Source organism: Notechis scutatus, chromosome 16, assembly GCF_049901735.1.
Source record: "Notechis scutatus isolate UNSWTSFEM ecotype Mainland chromosome 16, rNotScu1.2, whole genome shotgun sequence".
NCBI lineage: Eukaryota > Metazoa > Chordata > Lepidosauria > Squamata > Elapidae > Notechis > Notechis scutatus.
In genome coordinates, this window is record NC_142024.1 from 5,225,852 (window position 1) to 5,245,029 (window position 19,178).

The 19,178-nt window shown below is 44.7% G+C and overlaps 1 protein-coding gene across 2 annotated transcripts in view; it reads left to right on the forward strand.

The window, feature by feature from the left end:
- PIK3CD (phosphatidylinositol-4,5-bisphosphate 3-kinase catalytic subunit delta) overlaps positions 1-18,212 on the forward strand; it is a 31,861-nt gene extending 13,649 nt beyond the window's left edge. The window contains exons 9-23 of one of the 2 annotated variants that reach the window (XM_026686451.2): positions 1,987-2,083; positions 3,271-3,401; positions 4,480-4,539; positions 5,973-6,140; positions 6,750-6,871; positions 8,012-8,155; positions 9,072-9,171; positions 9,942-10,120; positions 10,811-10,920; positions 11,584-11,662; positions 12,684-12,851; positions 13,562-13,685; positions 14,577-14,722; positions 15,064-15,196; positions 17,324-18,212. In XM_026686451.2, the coding sequence (XP_026542236.1) occupies positions 1,987-2,083; positions 3,271-3,401; positions 4,480-4,539; positions 5,973-6,140; positions 6,750-6,871; positions 8,012-8,155; positions 9,072-9,171; positions 9,942-10,120; positions 10,811-10,920; positions 11,584-11,662; positions 12,684-12,851; positions 13,562-13,685; positions 14,577-14,722; positions 15,064-15,196; positions 17,324-17,461 (1,899 nt within the window). In that variant the 3' untranslated portion in view covers positions 17,462-18,212. The remainder of the gene's footprint in view (positions 1-1,986; positions 2,084-3,270; positions 3,402-4,479; positions 4,540-5,972; positions 6,141-6,749; positions 6,872-8,011; positions 8,156-9,071; positions 9,172-9,941; positions 10,121-10,810; positions 10,921-11,583; positions 11,663-12,683; positions 12,852-13,561; positions 13,686-14,576; positions 14,723-15,063; positions 15,197-17,323) is intronic. The other variant, XM_087944597.1, reaches the window with a different exon arrangement.
- Positions 18,213-19,178: the final 966 nt, after the last annotated feature.

The following is a 19,178-nucleotide window of genomic DNA, read 5'->3' on the forward strand; positions in this document are numbered from 1 at the left end:
GTCTCCGTTACGTTGGGGGCTTTAAACGTTCATCTCACAAACCCTGAATTGGGACCGGGGGGGGGGAAAAAAGAGAGAATTGGCCCACATGGCTGCCTGCTTATTCTTCCAGAGGCCTCCTTTTCTTGGACATCTGTACAAAAAAACAACGGCTGCTTTTCTGAGAAAGTCCCCGTTTCTTTCCAGATGTTAAAAAGAAGATTTCGTTTCAGCAACGGGGATGTGTTTCTCGGTTGTAGAAACATGAGAAAGTGCCAACAGACACAGGCTGTGCAGCTGCCAAAGGCAACGGGGAGGGAGGGAAGCGGGGGGGGAACGAAAGGCATTGGGACTTCCTAGAATCGGGCCAATGATGGTCATATTTCGGAATCCTTTGCTGAGTCACTCAGCCCTCTGTTTTCCCCATTTCCCCCAAATTTGCCGAGTCATCTGCTTTTTGGAGTCCATCCACCGAATTACTCACCGCTCTCTGCTTAGTTGCCCGTTTTTTTTTTTTGCTGCCCTGACTCACTGGCCAGTTCAAAGGAGAAAGAAAGAAGGAGAATTAGAATGAGTAGAGTAGAATAGCAATAGCACTCAAGAGTTATAGAGGATAGAAATCAGAATAGAATAGAATGGAACGGAACGGAACAGAACACAGAGTTGGAAGGGATCTTGTAGGTCATCTAGTCCAACCCCCTGCCCAAGCAGGAGACCCTACACCATTTCTGACAGATGGCAGCCCAGCCTCTTCTTGAAAGCTTCCAGGGATGAAGCTCCCACAACTTCCAAAGGCAACTTCTCTTCCATTGGATTTGTCTTCACTCTCAGGAAATTCCTCCTTATTTCTAAGTTGAATCTCTCCTAGATCCATTTCCATCCATTATTCCTAGTCTGGCCTTTGGGTGCCTTGGAAAATAGCTTGACCCCTTCCTCCCCTCTGTGGCAGCCCCTCAAATATTGGAACCCTGCTATCGTGTCTCCCTTGGTCCTTCTCTTCAACTCTATAATGTATATTATTATAGAATATGAATAATATTATGTAACAACAACAACAATAGTATTTTAAGAATTTTAAGAAGATACTTAAGTTGATACCTAGGATGCTGGCAGCAACCTGTATCAACCATCAGCACCAATCAGTGATATTTGTGATATATTTTTAAACTTTCAGTTGACTGAGTTTCATGTTTAATGAATAAAAGAGATAATAACACCAATACTACTACTAATAATAATCCTGCAACAATATCTGTAACACCATTAAACATTCAGATCTGCCTATCCCAGGTCCTTGGTAAGGACTCGATAGGTAGACAACATTGCCCAACCCAGTCTGAACATCCGGCTGTGTTGATGATCAATAATAATAATAATAACAACAACAACCAATTGTAATTGGAGCCCTTGGAGCAATACCTAAAGGGCTGCCTCGCTATTTGGAAATTCTGAATTTATCAGACTTGAATACCGATTCTACAAAAAAAACATCCTACTTGGAACAGCTTATATCCTCCGACGCTACCTGAACAGTTCCTAGGTCCTTGGTTAGGACTCGAGATGTTGAGCTACCAACCAGCCCCAAAGGCTGTGAATCTCACTAAAGATTAACCAATAATAATATTAATGTAGAAGGAAAAAGGAAGTGAAGGCACTTTGGTGACTTTCTTGGCCAGCTTCCTTTGGAAAGGAAAAGCATGGAAGCATCCCAAAAACAGTGCTTTGTAGCTGGAACACATGTTTTGTTTACACTGCAAAGGGTTTATTTTTTTTAAAATCCCCGTTGAATCGGATTAACAGTTGCCTTTCAAGCAGGATACCACAAGCAGGAGGCAGGCAGTGGAGCGAAAAGGCAGACCAAATGAGGTTTGGCTTTGAAAAATGAATGCTTTTTTTTTTTTTTAAGGTCTGCCATGGCTTGTCTTCAGGACACCCTGTTCTTGGCAGTCCCATTATCGCCATGCGTCCCATCATCCCTGCCATCCTCTTCCTTCCTCCCTTCTCTAGGACTGCCCGCTCGCTTGGGTGAATGTGATGCTCTTCGACTACCAAGACCAGCTGAAAGCCGGAGAATGCGTCTTACCCATGTGGTCGGCCTTCCCAGGTGGGATAAATCCGCCCTGCTTCTCTTTTTCCACGGAGAACAGGAAGGGCATCCAGTGGGACGAGTCCACTCCTTTAATTTCGTCACTATTATTTAATTCTCATCAGGTTTCTGCCCAGCCAAAAGGTCTAGAAAAGACAAGAAGCGGGTTTTAAAGATAAGAAAAACAGAATCACCAGATTAGAAGAGTTGGAAGGGAGCCAGGGGTGGGCTGTTGGGGGCTTGCCCGAGCCCCTCTGTGGGGCTCGGAGAGGCCCCCCATAACCTCAGAAAGACAAGCAGCAAGGGAAAGCTCTTAACAGGCTTAACTGAACTTCTGGGCGTTCAGCCAAAAGCATTTCATACCTGGTAAAAGTATGGCAAGCTAGATAAACAATCCACTCGGCGCTTGTCAGGGAGAGCCATTGAGAAAATCAGATCACAGAGCCACTAGCTTCCGAGGGGATTAATTCCCAAATAATAAGAATCACGTAACTTACCAGAAACTCCACTTAAGACTCCAAAATCCCTCTCACAGCTGCTGCTAGTAAGCCTGGTTTCACCCAGTCTTTTATTTTAAGTATTAAATTAAATGCACAAAATAATAAATGACTTTTTGGTATATATCCTTTTTGTTTAGGAAATTAGGGCAAAGAAGCAACACCAAGTTGACCACACCCACCCAGTCACATGACCACCCAGCCAGTCATTAGGGCAGAGAGCCCCTTGCTAAAAAATTTGAAGCCCACCCCTGGAAGGGACCTCAGAGGTCCTCTAGTCCAACCCGCTCTCAAGCAGGGAAACCCTACACCATTTTAGACAAACAGTTTGTCTAATCTCGTCTTAAAACTGGAGGTCTTCCATAACCCACCAGGGTAGACACCCTGCTGTGGGCGGGGGTGTGTGTCATTTGATCATGTAGTTTAGAAGAGTGCAGGACTGCTCTTGGATAGGGAGGCTCAACTTAGCTCAACTTTCAACCAGTTGCAGATAAGTGCAACTGCAAAGCGTGGACTCGGTCATCCTGGAATTTGCCGATATCGGATGCGGAGGCCCAGTTCACGCAGGACACGGGTGGGATAAATGCCCTGGCGATTGTGGTTTGTTCCAGCAGGCCGGGTTTACGGCAGCCCAGTAGTAAACCTAGCCAAGCGAGGCTCTGCGTTCCAACGGAGCCGATTGGCAGCTAGAGCCCTTTTGCCTTGCAGATGAGAAAGGAGAATTGTTGAACCCGACGGGCACCATCCAGACCAATCCCAATGCCGAGAGTGCCGCCACGCTTTTCATCCGCTTCCCCGGCATTTCGTTGTACCCGATCTACTACCCTTCCATGAGACAGGTGAGGCTTGTGTTGATGTGTTCCCTGCTGCTTGTTTTGTGTTTTTGGGTTGTTGTGAGTTGCGAAGTCGTGTCCAATCCATTGTGGGCTGTGGATGTGTTCTGGGCCACTGGGACGATTTGCCTTGGTTCTCTTGGTGTTTGTGGGTTGAGGTTGTCCCCAAAGGCAAGCAAAGAGGGCGCGGGGACACTCAGAATCAGATCTGGATCTTCTGGTTCCCAAACTTAACAAGATCCCAGTGTGTGTGTGTGGAGTGGTGGGGTGGTGTTGTACTTTCCTTCCCAAAAGGGATCCACATCATCACGTCACGTTTTTCCATCCGAAATTCAAATGTATTCAGGTTGAATGGTGGAAAATCTGTTTGGGATTCTTTCTCTTTCTTTCTTTGTCTTTCTTTCTTTCTTTTTTGTTTTTCTTTCTTTCTTTCTCTTTCCTTCCTTCCTTTCCTTTCCCTTCCCTTCTCCTCCTCCTTTTCTTCTTCTTCTTCTTCTTCTTCTTCTTCTTCTTCTTCTTCTTCTTCTTCTTCTTCTTCTTCTTCTTCTTCTTCTTTTCTTCTTCTTTTCTTCTTCCTCCTCCTCCTCCTCCTCCTCCTCCTCCTCCTCCTTCCACTATCCTTCTCCTTCTCCCCTCATCCCTTCCATCAGTCCTCCTCCTCCTCCTTCCTCTTCCTCCTTCTTCCTCCTCCTCCTCCTTTTCCTACTTCTTCTTCCAACCTCTTTTTTTTAAAAAAATTGAAAGATTTCTAGAAAATATCAGCCGAAAGGAAGTGGATCTCTTGGTCAGTTTTAATCCGGGAGCGACCGATTCCATGTGGCCTCCTTGTCAAGTCCCAGAGACGGGACTAGCGGTGTCTTTGAAGAACAATTTGATGGGTTTTCAAAGAAATTTGCCATAGGCTACTCAATTGGGATTCAGCAAGAAAAATGCCAACGGGGAATGCCCCCGCCCCCCCAAACGATGGGAAAACGAAGACAGGCTGATAACTGAAGCCATTTTCTCTTGAAGTCCATCTTTCTTGGGAGAACAGTGTTCAACTACCACTTTTGTGTGTGTGTGTGTGTGTGTTTTATTGTTTCAGATCTTAGAAAAGGGGCAAAATGGCCATTGTGCCTGCGGTACGGGAGAGGATCCAGAAGAGGTCAGCAAGAAACAAACTTGGTTGTTTTGTTTTTTAAAGTCTGGTGGATGTTTTGAGCTGTATCTGGGGTGCCATGCAGAAATATTCTGCTTAAAATGGGAATGAGGTGTGCAAGGAGGATGGAGTTAGTCCTCGGGGTAGAGCCATCCATTTAGTTTACTTTATCGTCATGGCACTTCATACAACCGCTTTGCGGCTGCATGATTTGCTTAACAATGGTGATTTCTCTAGCCGTCATGGCAAAATAAAACGGTTGCAAAATCAGGCAAAATCATCTCAACAATGGCCTTGCTCAGCATTGAAAATTCTTGTCCCAGGTTGTGATTGTTAAATTAGAAAAAAAGAATAACTAGAGCTGGAAGGGAGTAAGCAAAAGAGACAAGCATATGCCCTCTTTAGAAGCCAAGACTGGATCTTCAAAGACTTTTTTATTTAAATCCAGTAACATGATGGAAAGAAAAGCAATTTTTTTTAAAAAAAAAAATAGTTGTAGGAATAGACTTGGTGGCTAGGGAATTCTGGGAGTTGAAGCCCACCCATCTTCAAGGTTGAAAAACCGCTTCTTTGCCATAGAAAAGATCTTTTCTACTCAACACGCCAGGCTTAATTTTATACCCCTTTCGTGATACTTTTATGTATTTCCTTTTCCTCTCCTGAACTAAATGACTGTAAACCTCACCGCTTTTGTCATGCAGGCTTCCCCTTTTGGGCCCCATTTTAATTTCTTTTTTTCTTTTTAATTTTATTTATTTATTTAGACAACAAACATTAACAAATACAAACATAAACCATCAAAAAAACCCATCTTTCCATTACATGCAGTATCAACACAATATCAACAGTCTCTCTCTTCTGGTTTAGATTAAACTACATATAAAAATCAGCTATGCATATTATATTTATTGTTATTATCTCCTTATTAGACTATAATTATAAATTCACATCATCCTTTTTGAGCAAAATTTAACTTTTACAAAATCTAATTTATATTATCATACGTTCCATTATAATCATTATATTCAATGATAACATATCATTACATTGTCTTCTCTTTACTATTATATTGTATATTATAATGTATTTTATTTCCCTATTTTCTTATCTAGCCATTGATAAAATAAATCCCATAGTTCATAATATTGTTTATCTTCTTGCTCTCTAATTTCGAATGTCAATTTACTCATTTCTGCACATTCCATTATTGGGGGGGGCTCATTTTGCTATCCCTGAAGCAAGACAGAAAACAAACAATTTCCCCCCCATTTTCTTTTCCCCATAAGCCTGCAAAAAACCCACAAAGACAGATCTTCTCTCGTCCATCCGTCCCCTTTTCAAAAAGCCTTCCTATAAATATATTTAACTTGCTCCTTTTATAGTGGCATAATTGTTAGCTTTCTGTCTTGCTCTTAACTGCCACCTTGTGATCCGTTTAGAAACAGCAGCTGAAGGAGATCCTGGAACGGAGATCCTGCATCGAACTGTATGAACACGAGAAAGATTTGGTGTGGAAGATGAGGTACCAGATCCGGGATCAATATCCGGGAGCATTGGCTAAACTGCTTATGGTAACCAAGTGGAATAAACACGAGGATGTTGCCCAGGTGAGAATTTTAGTTAAGATCTGCCGGGGATAAAATATTTAGCCGGGGATGACAAGCAATTAAATCCTAACTTCTAGAAACCTGTCTAGAAACCTGCCCCAAATTCACCAAAATAGCGTGCCTGTTCTTTCCTGGATTGTTAACTGCTGTTAACCCAAATCAAGTTTATTACGGTCAAAGACCAGAACGAATAAAAACACTCAATGCCTATCCAGTTAAAAGGTTCTAGAATAAAATAATAAATAACAAGATAAAATCTATATTACAATCACCATTTGGTATCCAGTCCATCAGTCACACGTGGCCTAACTATACTATCAATCCATAAACTCTGAGGCCCGTAGTCATTAAATACTAAAATGCAAAAAATAAAATAAAAATAGTAATGCAAAAGTGTCCCAAAGATGCTTTTTTGTTTTTGTTTCATTGAGCAACCTCAATTGGAGCCATACGTTGAGGACTACCTGTATAGGCCAGGCTGTTAAATCAAGCCTCCTTATTTAGGGGCAGTATACCAGGGCAGCGTTACCTTCAGTGCTCTTCCGATGGAAGGCAGGGACGACCCAAAGGTGGCCTGATCCAGAGCTGATCCTGTGCTTTTTCTTGCAGATGATATTTTTGCTGCAATCCTGGCCCGAGCTGCCTGTTCTCAACGCCTTGGAGCTTTTGGATTTCAATTTCCCTGACCCTCACGTGAGCCGCTTCACCGTCAACTCCCTGAAAAAGCTGACGTGAGTTAAAATTCATCTCTCTCAAAGAGGAAGAGAAAGCCGAGAGGGATGGGGTGAGGAAGAGAAAGGAAAGGAAGAGGCTGTAGAGGAAATACTGCAGAGGAAATACTGCAGCTCTGCTGTAATACCATTTCGGGTTTTAATTTTAAAAAGGGGGACAAACTTCAACCCAGGGCGCTGTTTTTCAACCTCGGACGATTTTAAGATTGGGTGGGTGTCAGGATTCCGACACTTAACCCCATTTAAATCATGAGTCTCTAGCCAAACTCCAAAAGGATTTATTGGGAGTTAAAAGATGCGGCACTGCCTGGGTGTAGCTGACTCTGAGGCACACATCGTTAATTGTCACCCTTGACCCTGGTTTTCCTCTACCCCCTGGGTGTATTCTAATTCATATTCTCCAATGGGACACATCCGTAGCCAAGAGTCATCCCTCAGGCTCTCCAGTTGGAATTTTGCACGGCAGAAACTTCGGTCACCTAGAAACTATCTTTGAAAACATTTATGGAATGCAAGCTGCTGCACTGCTTCCCCCTCCCCTGCTGTTGGCAACTCTAAAAAGACCACAGAAATATTTTATGAGTTGACAGTGGGTTTCGACTCCCAGAATTCCCCAGCCAGCCATGAATTCTGCGAGTTGGGTCGATTTCAACTCCCAGGTTAAAATTTGCCCAGATTGAAAAAATATCGTTATCAAGCTAGGTTCGTTGTGCCTTGGTATCTTTTTGCTGTTGAGAAAAACAGGGCAAAAAGTACGTGACACAACACAGGGTGAGATTAAATTGCGAATGAGGGGATGGAAAAGGAGGTTGTTGAACTCGCCTTCCCCTGAATGTGGCCCTCCCCAGGCAGATTGGAGTACAACTCTCATCATCCTTGTCCCCAGGATGGGAGTCAAACCAATCCTCTAAAGAGAGAGAGATCTAGTTCAGCTGCTTAACCCGGTTGTTTTAAAGATCTGACAGCTCCTTTCCCTCAACTGGCCAAGATGGGTTAGTTTAAACCTGGATCGTGGTTAGTTTAAACCTGGAAACCCAGAAAAAAAAAGCAGGATAATTCCCTGGGGGTTAAACATGGGTTGTCCGAATGGCTACGCAAGTGAGGGAGCCATCGATTAACCCTCTGCTCTCCCCCCCGCAGGGATGCCGAATTGTTCCAGTATCTTTTACAGCTGGTTCAGGTTTTGAAATACCAGTCCTACTTAGACTGTGAATTAACCAAGTTCCTTTTGGGAAGGGCCTTATCCAACCGGAAGGTCGGCCATTTCCTCTTCTGGCATCTCAGGTGAGAAAAGAGGTTTTGGGAGAAGCAAGGTGGGTTTACGGCCCGTTCTCTGGGATTGGAAATTTTGAGGAAATGACGACGGACACCCCATCCATCTATTTATTTCCCTCTCCCATCCATCCATCCATCCATCCATCCATCCATCCATCCACAGCTCTTTGCTTATATTCACTTCTGAGCAGCTGAGATTTGGAGATAGGCTGCCCTGGAACACGGAGGCTTAGTTAACTGAGAATAACTATAACTATCTGGGTCATATACTATATATGTGGGTATATACACCATTTTGCATTTATTTATTTTGTCATGTTTAGGCAGTGTAGATTGGAGGTGGTGACCCTTTGAGAGCTGTGTGCAACAGAATTTCATTTGAATATATGCTGATTAGACTTAGAATAACTTTATTGTCACTTATATGTACACTAATTTGTCAAGCCCCCCGGGGAAATCAGGAATAGAATAAAGAGAGTTGGAAGGGACCTTGGAGGTTTTCTCCCCTGCTTAGGCAGGAAACCCTACACCACTTCAGACAAAGGGTTATCCAACATCTTTTTAAAAACTTTCAGCATTTAGAGTATTTACAATTCTGGAGGCAAGTTGTTTCACTGATTAAATTGTTCTAACCGTCAGGAAATTTCTCCTTAATTCTAAGTTGTTTGATTAGTTTCCACCCTTTGCTTCTTGTCCTCAGATTCAGGCAGTTCAAATGAGTATAAAACTTGATTGCAAGCTTAAGCTCCCTACACGAATCTGAACTACTAAAGGTCAAACGAGCGGGAGATAAGAAGAGATTCAATGAGCCACAGCTGCCCAGGGGTTGTAGCAATCTATTGTAACTCCCCCCGGGATTAAAATTCTGTCTTTTTTTTTTTCTTGCTCGGGTTCCATGTCTCCTTCGACACTGAACTGTGGTTAGATCGGAAATGCACTTCCCTTCGCTTGCCTTAAGGTTTGGCCTGATTCTCGAGGCCTACTGCCGGGGAAACGCTGACCATATCAAAGCTCTAATGAAACAGGTAAGGAGGCTCCCTTGGGAAGTGAGAGTGGTCTTGGGCAGGGGTCGGCAAACCTGCGGCTCTGGAGCCACATGCAGCTCTTTTGGCCCTCTGCTGCGGCTCCCTGTTGGCTGATCCCACCACTGGCTGGCCCCACCCCTCCCCTCCCCATCACTCCTCGCCTGGCCTGAGAAAGTAAGTGTTCTGACCCAGGCTTCAAAACACAAACTTATTTTAAAAGCAAAACCTATTTTATTGCAACGCTGGGAATTACTTGCATTCCCAGCCAAACGAATTATAAACAGTTCCCCAAGATAAGCACACACCTGCCAGTGCTGTGGAATGCTGCCAAAAACAGAAGGATCCAAATTAATTGTAACAGAAACCACCCAAAGTACCAGAAAACAACGACCAGCATACACAGAGCTTCAAGGAGGACTCGGAATCTAATTGAACTGCTTTGGTTCCTATTCAATTCTATTCTTTTTACACTGTGAGCATTTGCACCAAGACAGATTCCTTGTGTGTCCAATCACACTTGGCCAATAAAGAATTCAATTCAGTTCAGTTCAGTTCTATTTACGCTGATCTGACTTCCATGTGATCTAACTTTCTGTCTCCCTCCGGATTCAACTCAAGTGGTATCTGAGAACTTCTGAGAACTTGTGTGTCTGATCACATTTGCCCAATGAAGTATTCTATTATTATGTCCAACCTCGAGAGGATTGTCTTCGCGAGCCCCCCGTGGGATCCAGTTGACCTAACTTTCTCTCTCTCTCTCCGGCTTCAAGAGCGAAGCCCTCAACAAGCTGAAGGCCCTCAATGACCTCATCAAAGTCAGCGCTCAAAAAAACACCAAACCTCAAACCAAGGAGTTCATGCACACCTGTATGCGCCAAGAGACCTACCTGGAGGCCCTCTCCCATCTCCAGTCCCCTCTGGATCCCCGAATCTTCCTGGCAAGAGTCAGGTAAGAGCGCTGGAGAAAGGCAGGGGGGAACGGATGGTTCAGGATGGGCCTGAAAAATGAATAAGATCTTGTGAGAAGGCCAGCCCAGTCTTGCTGGGTTAAATGATAGAATTAATGTTGGTCAAGGGTCATGATTTTTTTTTAGCAACTGCTAAAATTGATGGGCATTGCAGTGCTGAGATGAAGTTGGGGTGAATGAGGAAAGAGGGAGAAATAGCAGAAACATTCATTCATTCATTTGAATTTAGAGAACTACCACCTCATAATAGTGACTGATTTAACTCAGTGTTTCTCAACCTATGCAATTTTAAGAGGGGTGGACTTCAACACCCAGTACTCCCCAGCCAGCAAAGCTCCAGTGGCATCTGAGCACTTCTGCCCCAGAGACAAATTCTTTGTGCATCCAGTCACACTTGGCCAATCAAGTATTCTATTATTGTTTACAACCCCACTGGGGAATTCTGGGAGTTGGAAGTCCACCACCCCACTTAAAATGGCCAAGGTTGAGAAATGCTGATTTCACTTCAAAGTTAGCGTGTGTGTATGTGTGTGTTTAGGTCAGTTCTCCAGTTTAAGGAGTGGCAAGGATATTTCCGCCCTCTTTTAATTAGGGATTTGAGTTGTGTGTCACCACCACCCCTCTCCACACACACACACAAGCACACATTTTTTGTATGTGCCTCTTTTCAGTGTAGAGCTTTGCACCGTCATGGATTCCAAGATGAAACCGCTGTGGATTATGTTTAACAACGGCGAGGCGGGAGGACCCAGCACTGGCTTGATATTCAAAAACGGGGACGGTAAGAGAGAGCAACAAACCCAGCTTTTGGTTAGCAAGAGACTGTGTACAAGGGGTCAGGGTAGATGGCCTCACACACGGTTTGATGAGGTCACTTTCTACTTCCACTACAGTGAAGGTTTAAAAGGAAGCTTCTACCTCAGAGTGGGTGTTCAGTGTTTTTCTTAAATTAAAAGAGGAGGTGGGCCCATCTTCTTCCATAAAGACTTCGGCTCCAAGGAGAGAGAAAAACATTAAAAATATGGGTGAGACGATAAGGGCTGCAGGGGACTTTAAGTAATGCCAAAGAATTCTGCCTCCAGGGGTCCTTGGCACGCTCTGAGCTTATTTTCCTGAGACGTTTCATTACCAAACTAGCTAACGTTATCAGATCCATCTCCACATTAGTGGCAGAGTTTTGCTTGGTTCTGCCTAGCCAAAGCGCCCCCTTGTGGTCCAGCTGAAAAATCCAGGGTGATGGATGGACAGGATTTCATCCCTGTGATTTCTGGTTGGAGAAAGTTGAGGGTTGTAGGATAGAGAGAGGGGGAGGGAGAGAGAGACAGATAGACGCAGACAGACAGGGACAGAGACACACAGAGAGAGAGACAGAGAGACAGACAGCCAGCGACAGCCAGCGACAGCCAGAGACAAAGGGCCAAATCAACCTTTCCCTATTCGGCAGATCTTCGCCAGGATATGTTGACGCTCCAAATGATCCAACTCATGGATATCTTATGGAAGCAAGAAGGTCTCGACTTGAGGTGAGTTGATGCTTGGGGGTAAGCTGCCCCACAGAACTTCATACTTCGCTTTCTGCGGCGGCCATGCAAGCCTGGAAGGGTGCTGATGAACCCTCTCCATCCTGTTTCTTCTACCGCAGGGGGGTCAAACTCAAGGTCCGCGAGCCAGATCTGGCCCGATGGGCTGCCCAGGAAACAGCAAAGGATTGGCCCGCCGTGCCTCGGCCAGTGAAAACGGAGCTCGGGAGACCTATGCACGTCCCTCCCAGATTCCGTTTTTAGCCACGACGGTTTCCGTTTTCGCTGGCAGAGGACTGCAGGAGGCTGTCACGGCTAAAAACCGAGCTCAGGAGTCCATTTTCACTGTCAGAGCATTCAGGCTACCACAGGTTCCCCCTGACATGAGTTGACATCAAGCTGGCCTGATGTGGCCCTCAATGAAATTGAATTTGACCCCCCCTGTTCTACAGTCTTCTCTTCCATCCATTAATTCCCATAAGTTCCGATGAAGACTTCCCTTTCCCTCTCTTTGATCTTCACCTGATCCTTCTTCCAAGTGTCAACTAAAAAAATACTCCTTTGGTCTTTTGAATTGCCAGCAGAAAGGGAGCGGGGGAAAGCAGTGCATTCCTTAAATGCTTCAGATAATCGCTTTGGCAACCGAAGCTTCTGGCACGCAAGATTATTACTGGAGAGCATGATTGATGGCTCTTGGCTATGGATGTGTCTCATTGGAGAATATACATCCAGGGGGTGGGGGGAAGACCACGGTCAAGGGTGAAATGAAGGATGTGCCAGAGTCGGCTGCAACCGGGAAACGCCAACATGTCAACTCCTAATAAATCAAATCTTTTTTACTCTGATAGATGCGGCTAGAGACTTATGATTTGAATGGAGGAGTCCTGACACCAAGCTTGCTCGCATGAGTTTGATCTCTATTTGGGCTTGGTGGAGGTGTCGGCACCCTCCCGACACCTCACGTTTCACCCCACCAGGGCAGGATCTGATGATCCCTCTCTCTCTTCCTCTCTCTCCTCTGAAGGATGACCCCTTACGGCTGCCTTTCCACGGGAGACAAGATGGGGCTGATCGAAGTGGTGATGAATTCAGACACCATCGCCAACATTCAACTCAACAAGAGCAACATGGCGGCCACTGCCGCTTTCAACAAGGATGCCCTCCTGAATTGGCTGAAATCCAAAAATCCCGGGTATGTTCTAAGGAAGGCCCCAGGCCTTCTAGATGGGTTGGGACTACAACTCCCAGTAATCTCCACTAGCATGGCCGACGCTGGGATCAGATCTTGAACAAAGAGGCTCAGAATAAAAGGGGGTCCTAAACAAACCCAGGCTTGAAAAGACGATGAAGATGAGACCGGATGGATAAAGGTTACTCAGAAATAAGGTCCTGTCCATTGGCCATTACCTACTCAACTAATTTAGCTGAAAGGAATAGAGGGGAAGATCTTCTGGTTTGAGAAGACACATGGAAAGTGGACATGTTTTTGACTGGTTGGTACCCAGATCTTCAATGATTTGGCAAGATCTACTTAGAGCAGGGGTCTTCAAACTTGACAGCTTTAAGACTTGTGGACTTCAACTTCCAGAATTCCTGGACTAACATGACTGGAGGAGGAATTCTGGGAGTTGAAGTCCACAAGTCTTAAAGCTGAAGACCCCTGCTCTAAGTAGATCTTCTCATGAAACTTCTGAGGCCTTCAGATGCTTAACTAGATGAATTATCTTTCTTAAAAACCATAAGAATTAAGGACAGCGGAGCTTAAAGGATAGGAATTCGATCTTGGCTTTTTTTGGCCATTGCTGCTTTGAAAGGGTACCACAGGGTGAGTTTTTAAGCTGCCTTGCAAAAGAGGCAAGTTGACTTTTTCCTTCATCAGCCTGTTCCTCCTCTCTTGTGTAGTGATGCTCTGGAGCAAGCCATTGAGGAATTCACGCTCTCATGTGCCGGATATTGTGTGGCGACGTATGTTTTGGGGATTGGGGACCGTCACAGCGACAACATCATGGTGCGAGAGAATGGACAGGTATTCTGAGATCATGATAGCTGACCCTTCCTTGTTAGTTCTCTTTTTATTCCGTAAGGACCTAGGTTAGATTGGTGGATATAGCAATAGCACTTTAAGACATTGTTTTATAATCTAAAAAAATCCAACGAGCTGGTTAATGTTGTCCAAGTTGTACAATTTACTCACATTTGCGATGTCCAGTATTGTAAATTGTCTTGTTTCTAAATTTATATACATAAAAGCGAAAGACCCCTCATGCATCATCACAAAATCTCCAGAACCGTAAAGCCTACAAGCTTGAAATTCACCTATGGTCCTCTTGGCTTCTAGGGGCTCACTAAGAAAGGGTTTTTTGAAATGACCATCAGAGCATTTAGAGTATTTCCTATATTATTATTATTAACACGCTCTGATGCTAAGGAGTTCTACTCCCCCTGCCCACCTGAAAAGAAATCTCTTCGAAGTGCAAAACACAAGCAGAGGAGAGGAGTTTCAGTTTCAGTTTCAGATCACCAAGCAGCTTTAGTACGGAACAGTTGAGCTAAGCCACGCCCAGGCTCCTTGCTGTTTCCTTCTTGCTCACACAGCAAATATGGTTTCATTTTCCTCACAGCCCTCCACTCTCTCCCATACTGACAGGACACTAGCCAGATGAATACTGATGGATGCTGGTAGGCAAAGGCACAATTTCCCCCCCACCCCTTATTTTCCTCCCCCAAAACTAAGCCTGACCCCACCTAGTTTCGTAGCAAAGCACAGGTATCAAGCTAGTATTACACAGAATTTTGATTGAGAAGTCTTTGATATGCATGCGGCTCCTTTTTGTTTTAAATAAAAGCACTGCTGGATTTGCAAGGTGAGAATTTTAAAAACGTTTTTTTTTTCCTTCCCTTCCACCTCCCTCGGCAGTTGTTCCATATTGATTTCGGCCACTTCCTGGGGAACTTCAAGACCAAATTTGGGATCAACCGCGAGAGGGTCCCTTTCATTCTGACCTATGACTTCGTCCACGTGATCCAGCAGGGGAAAACCAGCAACAGCGAGAAGTTTGAAAGGTGAGTGTAGGGATGGAGGCTCTGAAATGGCTGGTCATATATGGGAGACTTGGTGTCAAAGGGTAAAACGTCAGCAGCTATGCGCTTCTTTGTTCTCAACTTGCCCTTTTATCCACGTAGCATTATTACTCATCCTTCTTACTGTCTTCTTTACTCCTTTTTATTGATACGATGTTGACGATTCTTGTGGCTTTGCATGTACACAGAGTGCTTTTTCCCCCCCCCGGAGACCAATTTCTCAGGTGTAGAATCAGACTTATAAAGCCAAATAAGAGTTCAAGTCAAGTCAACGTACAGCTGGTGTTACCCCAAAGTGACCATTTCTTTTTCCCCTTCTTAAGATTCAGAGATTACTGTGAAAGGGCTTACATGATCCTCCGAGGCCATGGCCTTCTCTTCTTGCACCTTTTCTCCCTGATGAAAGCTGCTGGCCTGCCAGAGTTGAGCTGCTCCAAAGACATCCAGTATCTCAAGGTGAGGAAGAAAAGGGTTGAGTGGGTTCACAGACAAAATCTCTTCCGGAGGACACAGATTGTTGAGAGCAAGAAGCCAACTCTGTAAACTGCTTGAAGAGGGCTGCAAAGCCCTGTGAAGCGGTATTTAAGTCTAAGAAGGGCTATTCCTTCCTTCCTTCCTTCCGTTCTTCTCATTGTCTTCCTTATTTCCTCTCATTTCCTTCCTTCCTTCTTCTTATTGTCTTCCTTATTTCCTCTCATTTCCTTCCTTCCTTCCTTCCCTTCTTATTGTCTTCCTTATTTCCTCTCATTTCCTTCCTTCCTTCCTTCCTTCCGTTCTTCTCATTGTCTTCCTTATTTCTTCTCATTTCCTTCCTTCCTTCCTTCTGTTCTTCTCATTGTCTTCCTTATTTCCTCTCATTTCCTTCCTTCCTTCCTTTCCTTCCCAGTGGTTAGAATGCAGTATTGCAGGCTAACTCTGCCCACTGTCAGGAGTTCGATCCTGACCAACTGGCTCAAGGTTGGTAAATCTTCCAAGATTGATAAAAACGAGGACTCGACCCAGAAGAACTTCCAAAGAGTCAAATGTTTCTGAACACCGTGAAGATTGGAAGGAGCCTCTCATGGTATGGAAACATTCTAGGCAGGGGTGGGATTCCAAAATCCCACAAGCAACCGGTTCTCTGCCAGGTTGCTGGGTGGGTGTGGCCATGGTGGGCGTGCCCTACCAGAACTTTCTGGGAGGGCTGTTTTTCACCTTCCCCAGGGTCTGGGGGCTTCCCTCAGGTCTCTGGGAGGGCAAAAAGGGCCTCTCTCAGGTTCTGGAGGCCCCTCTGGAAGCTGGAAACAGGCCTGATTTTTCGCCCTCCCAGAGCCTCCATGCAGACCCTGTACTTACCTGCATCGAAAATGGGCCGCGTGAATAAGACTCCTGGGAGGATTGTGGGGAGTGGGGTCAGCCAGTCGGTTCAAATACTGGTTTGGGCGAACCAGATGCAAATTTAACGTCCAGTTTGCCCAAACCGGTCCGAACCGGTCCAATCCCACCCAATTCTAAGTCAGTAACTGGCACCGGGATGTGGCGTGGCAGAAGCCGGAGGAGGAGGAAGCATCTGCTGCAGAACCAGATGTTAGGCTTGACCCTTGCAGTTCCCAGCTGTTTGGCTGCTTCCACTAGATTGCAAATGACTCCTGGGTTTGAAGACCATTTTGCTAGACCACGTGTAATTATATAGGCCTGAGATGGAGGGGTGGGGGGGATAGGGATTTCTGCCGATTGCAAGAGACATTATATATACATCGGAAGGGAGGCAGGAAGGAAGAAGAAGAGATGATATTTCCAGCCTGCCTCCTGCTTCCATCTGCCAAAAAAAAGCCAACCCAGTCCTAGGCTGCATAAACACAGGGATAGAATCAAGATCGCGTGAAGTGTTCATGCCATTTTATAAGGCCACACTTGGAATACGGCATCCAGTTTTGGTTGCCACGATGTAAAAAAGATGTGGGGACTCTAGAAAGAGTGCAGAGAAGAGCAACAAAGAGGATCAGGGGGATTGGAGAATAAAACACATGAAGAATGGTTACAGAATGGTTAGTTTGATGAAAAGAAGTAGGGGTGACACAATAGCAGTGTCCCGATATCTCAGGGGCTGCCCCAAAGAAGAGGGAGTCAAGCTATTCTCCAGAGCCCCAGAAGGCAGGAAAAAGAAGCAATGGATGGAAAGTCAAGGAGAGAAGCAACCTGGAACTAAGGAGAACATTTCTGACAGTGAGAACAATGAATCAATGGAACAACCCGCCTCCAGAAGTTGTAAATGTTCCAACACTGGAGGTTTTTAAGCAGAGATTGGATAACCCTTTGTCTGAAGGGGTGTAGGGTTTTCTGCCTAGGCAGGGGGTTGGACTAGAAGATCTCCAAGGTCCCTTCCAACTCTTAGTCTATTCTATTCTATTCTATTCTATTCTATTCTATTCTATTCTATTCTATTCTATTCTATTCTATTCTATTCTATTCTATTCTATTCTATTCTAATTCTATTCTATTCCATGTTCTGTTCTGCTCCGCTCTGCGCTATCCTATTCTTACGTGTATAAAACCTAGGTGAAGAGATATTTTCCTCCTAAGGATCTCCTTTACGCCTTTCAGGACTCCTTGGCCTTGGGGAAGACGGATGAAGAGGCCCGGAAGCAATTCCATCTTAAGTTCAACGAGGCCCTTCGCGAGAGCTGGAAGACCAAAGTCAACTGGCTGGCCCATAACGTCTCCAAGGATAACCGCCAGTAGGGGAGAGACCCTCCCCTTCGAGTCTTCCTCCCTGGCTTTTAGGATGGGGCAGGTGGGCCTTTCCACACCTGGCATGAAACGAGGCTGGACTGCTTTTTAAGCGTCCCAGGTGTGAATGGCGAGAGGAAGTCCTTATTCCAGGAGGTCCTGCTTGGAAGTCCCCGGAGAGGATTCCTTGGCCAACTGATGATGGCCAGGGCAAATGAGGAATGAACAGTGGCACGATTCTGGCAATGGCGCAGTTCGATGATGATGATGATGTGTGTGTGTGTGTGTGTGTGTGTGTGTGAGGTTTGAATTTTATACTGCTCAAAGGTACTTAGGACTCACTCACTGGTTGAGCTGAGGTGGTTGTAAGGTTTCAAGGCTTCGAATGCCTCCGAAAGAGCTGGCCTCTTTAGGAAGAAATGGACTCTCCAAAAACTTGGTTTTTGCACAAAATGTTGACCCCACCCCCAAAAAAAAAAAAATTAAAAATGCCCGGTCTTGCAGGGCCAGGAACTGCCTTTTGAAAGAGGAGCCCTTGGTGAGAAGTTTTGGCAGGAGTTGGATGGCTGATGAGGTCACACGCCCTGGTTTGTCCGATGCAAAAATGTTCTTGCAAACTTTTCCAGTTACTTCTCTCTTCCAGAGCTAGAGATTACATTCTTTTTTTTAAAAAAAAAAACCTGGTCACTTACCAATGACCCTTTCATTTTATTTTTTTTTAAATTCAGCTTTTCAATAAATTCAGAGTTTGTTTTACCACTAACTTTGGCTGGTGTTTCTTTCTGCTGGCGGCCTGAGCTTGTTTCCGAAGAATTTCACAGCCCGAAATTCCTAAACTAATCCTTTTTATTAGAATTGAGATGTCCAATGGGAAAGAAATGAGGCGAGGAGCCTCTTCTACGAGATAAAATTTTGCCATATGTTGAGGTGGGAGCTACATGGATGCAGGAAAACCGCCTGCCATCTTTGCACTGGTTCACATAACTCCCTAAGCCAAAGGCCCCCAAACTTCACTCTGCTGGCTGGAGAATTCTGGGAGTTGAAGTCCACACATCGTAAAGTTGCCAAGTTTGGAGACCTCTGCCCTAAGCCACGATTTTGTGTGAAGTGTGAATGCGGTTGTTGGGTGGGTTCCCACCTGACTAAACTGTTCCTGAGGAGGATTTCTCTCATTAGTGTAGGAAAAGTTAACAAAAACTGATAAGTTTAAAAAGCAACCAGGAAAAAAAAAATGGGGAAACCAGAAAAACAAGTCTATTAAAGTTTCTATGATTTGTTTTTTCCCCATATTATTATTTTTTAAATGTTGTGGGGGTGACAGAAGGCTAACTGGAACAAACCTTGGAACAAGGAGGAAAACTTTTATTTTAAAAAATATACTGAGGATTTTTTGTTTCTTAAAACCTCTTATCTGGGAAAAAGATCCCTGGGGAAGAACTGAGCAACACTTCCCAAACTTATCTAATGTTGAATTGATCTGGGGGATCTGATTTCACCACTTCCTTCTTGCCAAGATATCGGTTCATTTTTTTTTTTTTAAAAAGAAATATACAGAAAGGCTCATTGCTTACAAGAGAAAAGAGAGGCCCGTAAGGCTAAAAAGTTACCTCTACAATCCTGGGCTTAAATCCAAATTAAAAGGCAAAGGACTGGCTGGTCCCAGTTGATTGCTAGACTACCTTCTTATCTGAAGAAAACCAGAAAGTTTGGCATAAACACTGCAGTATCC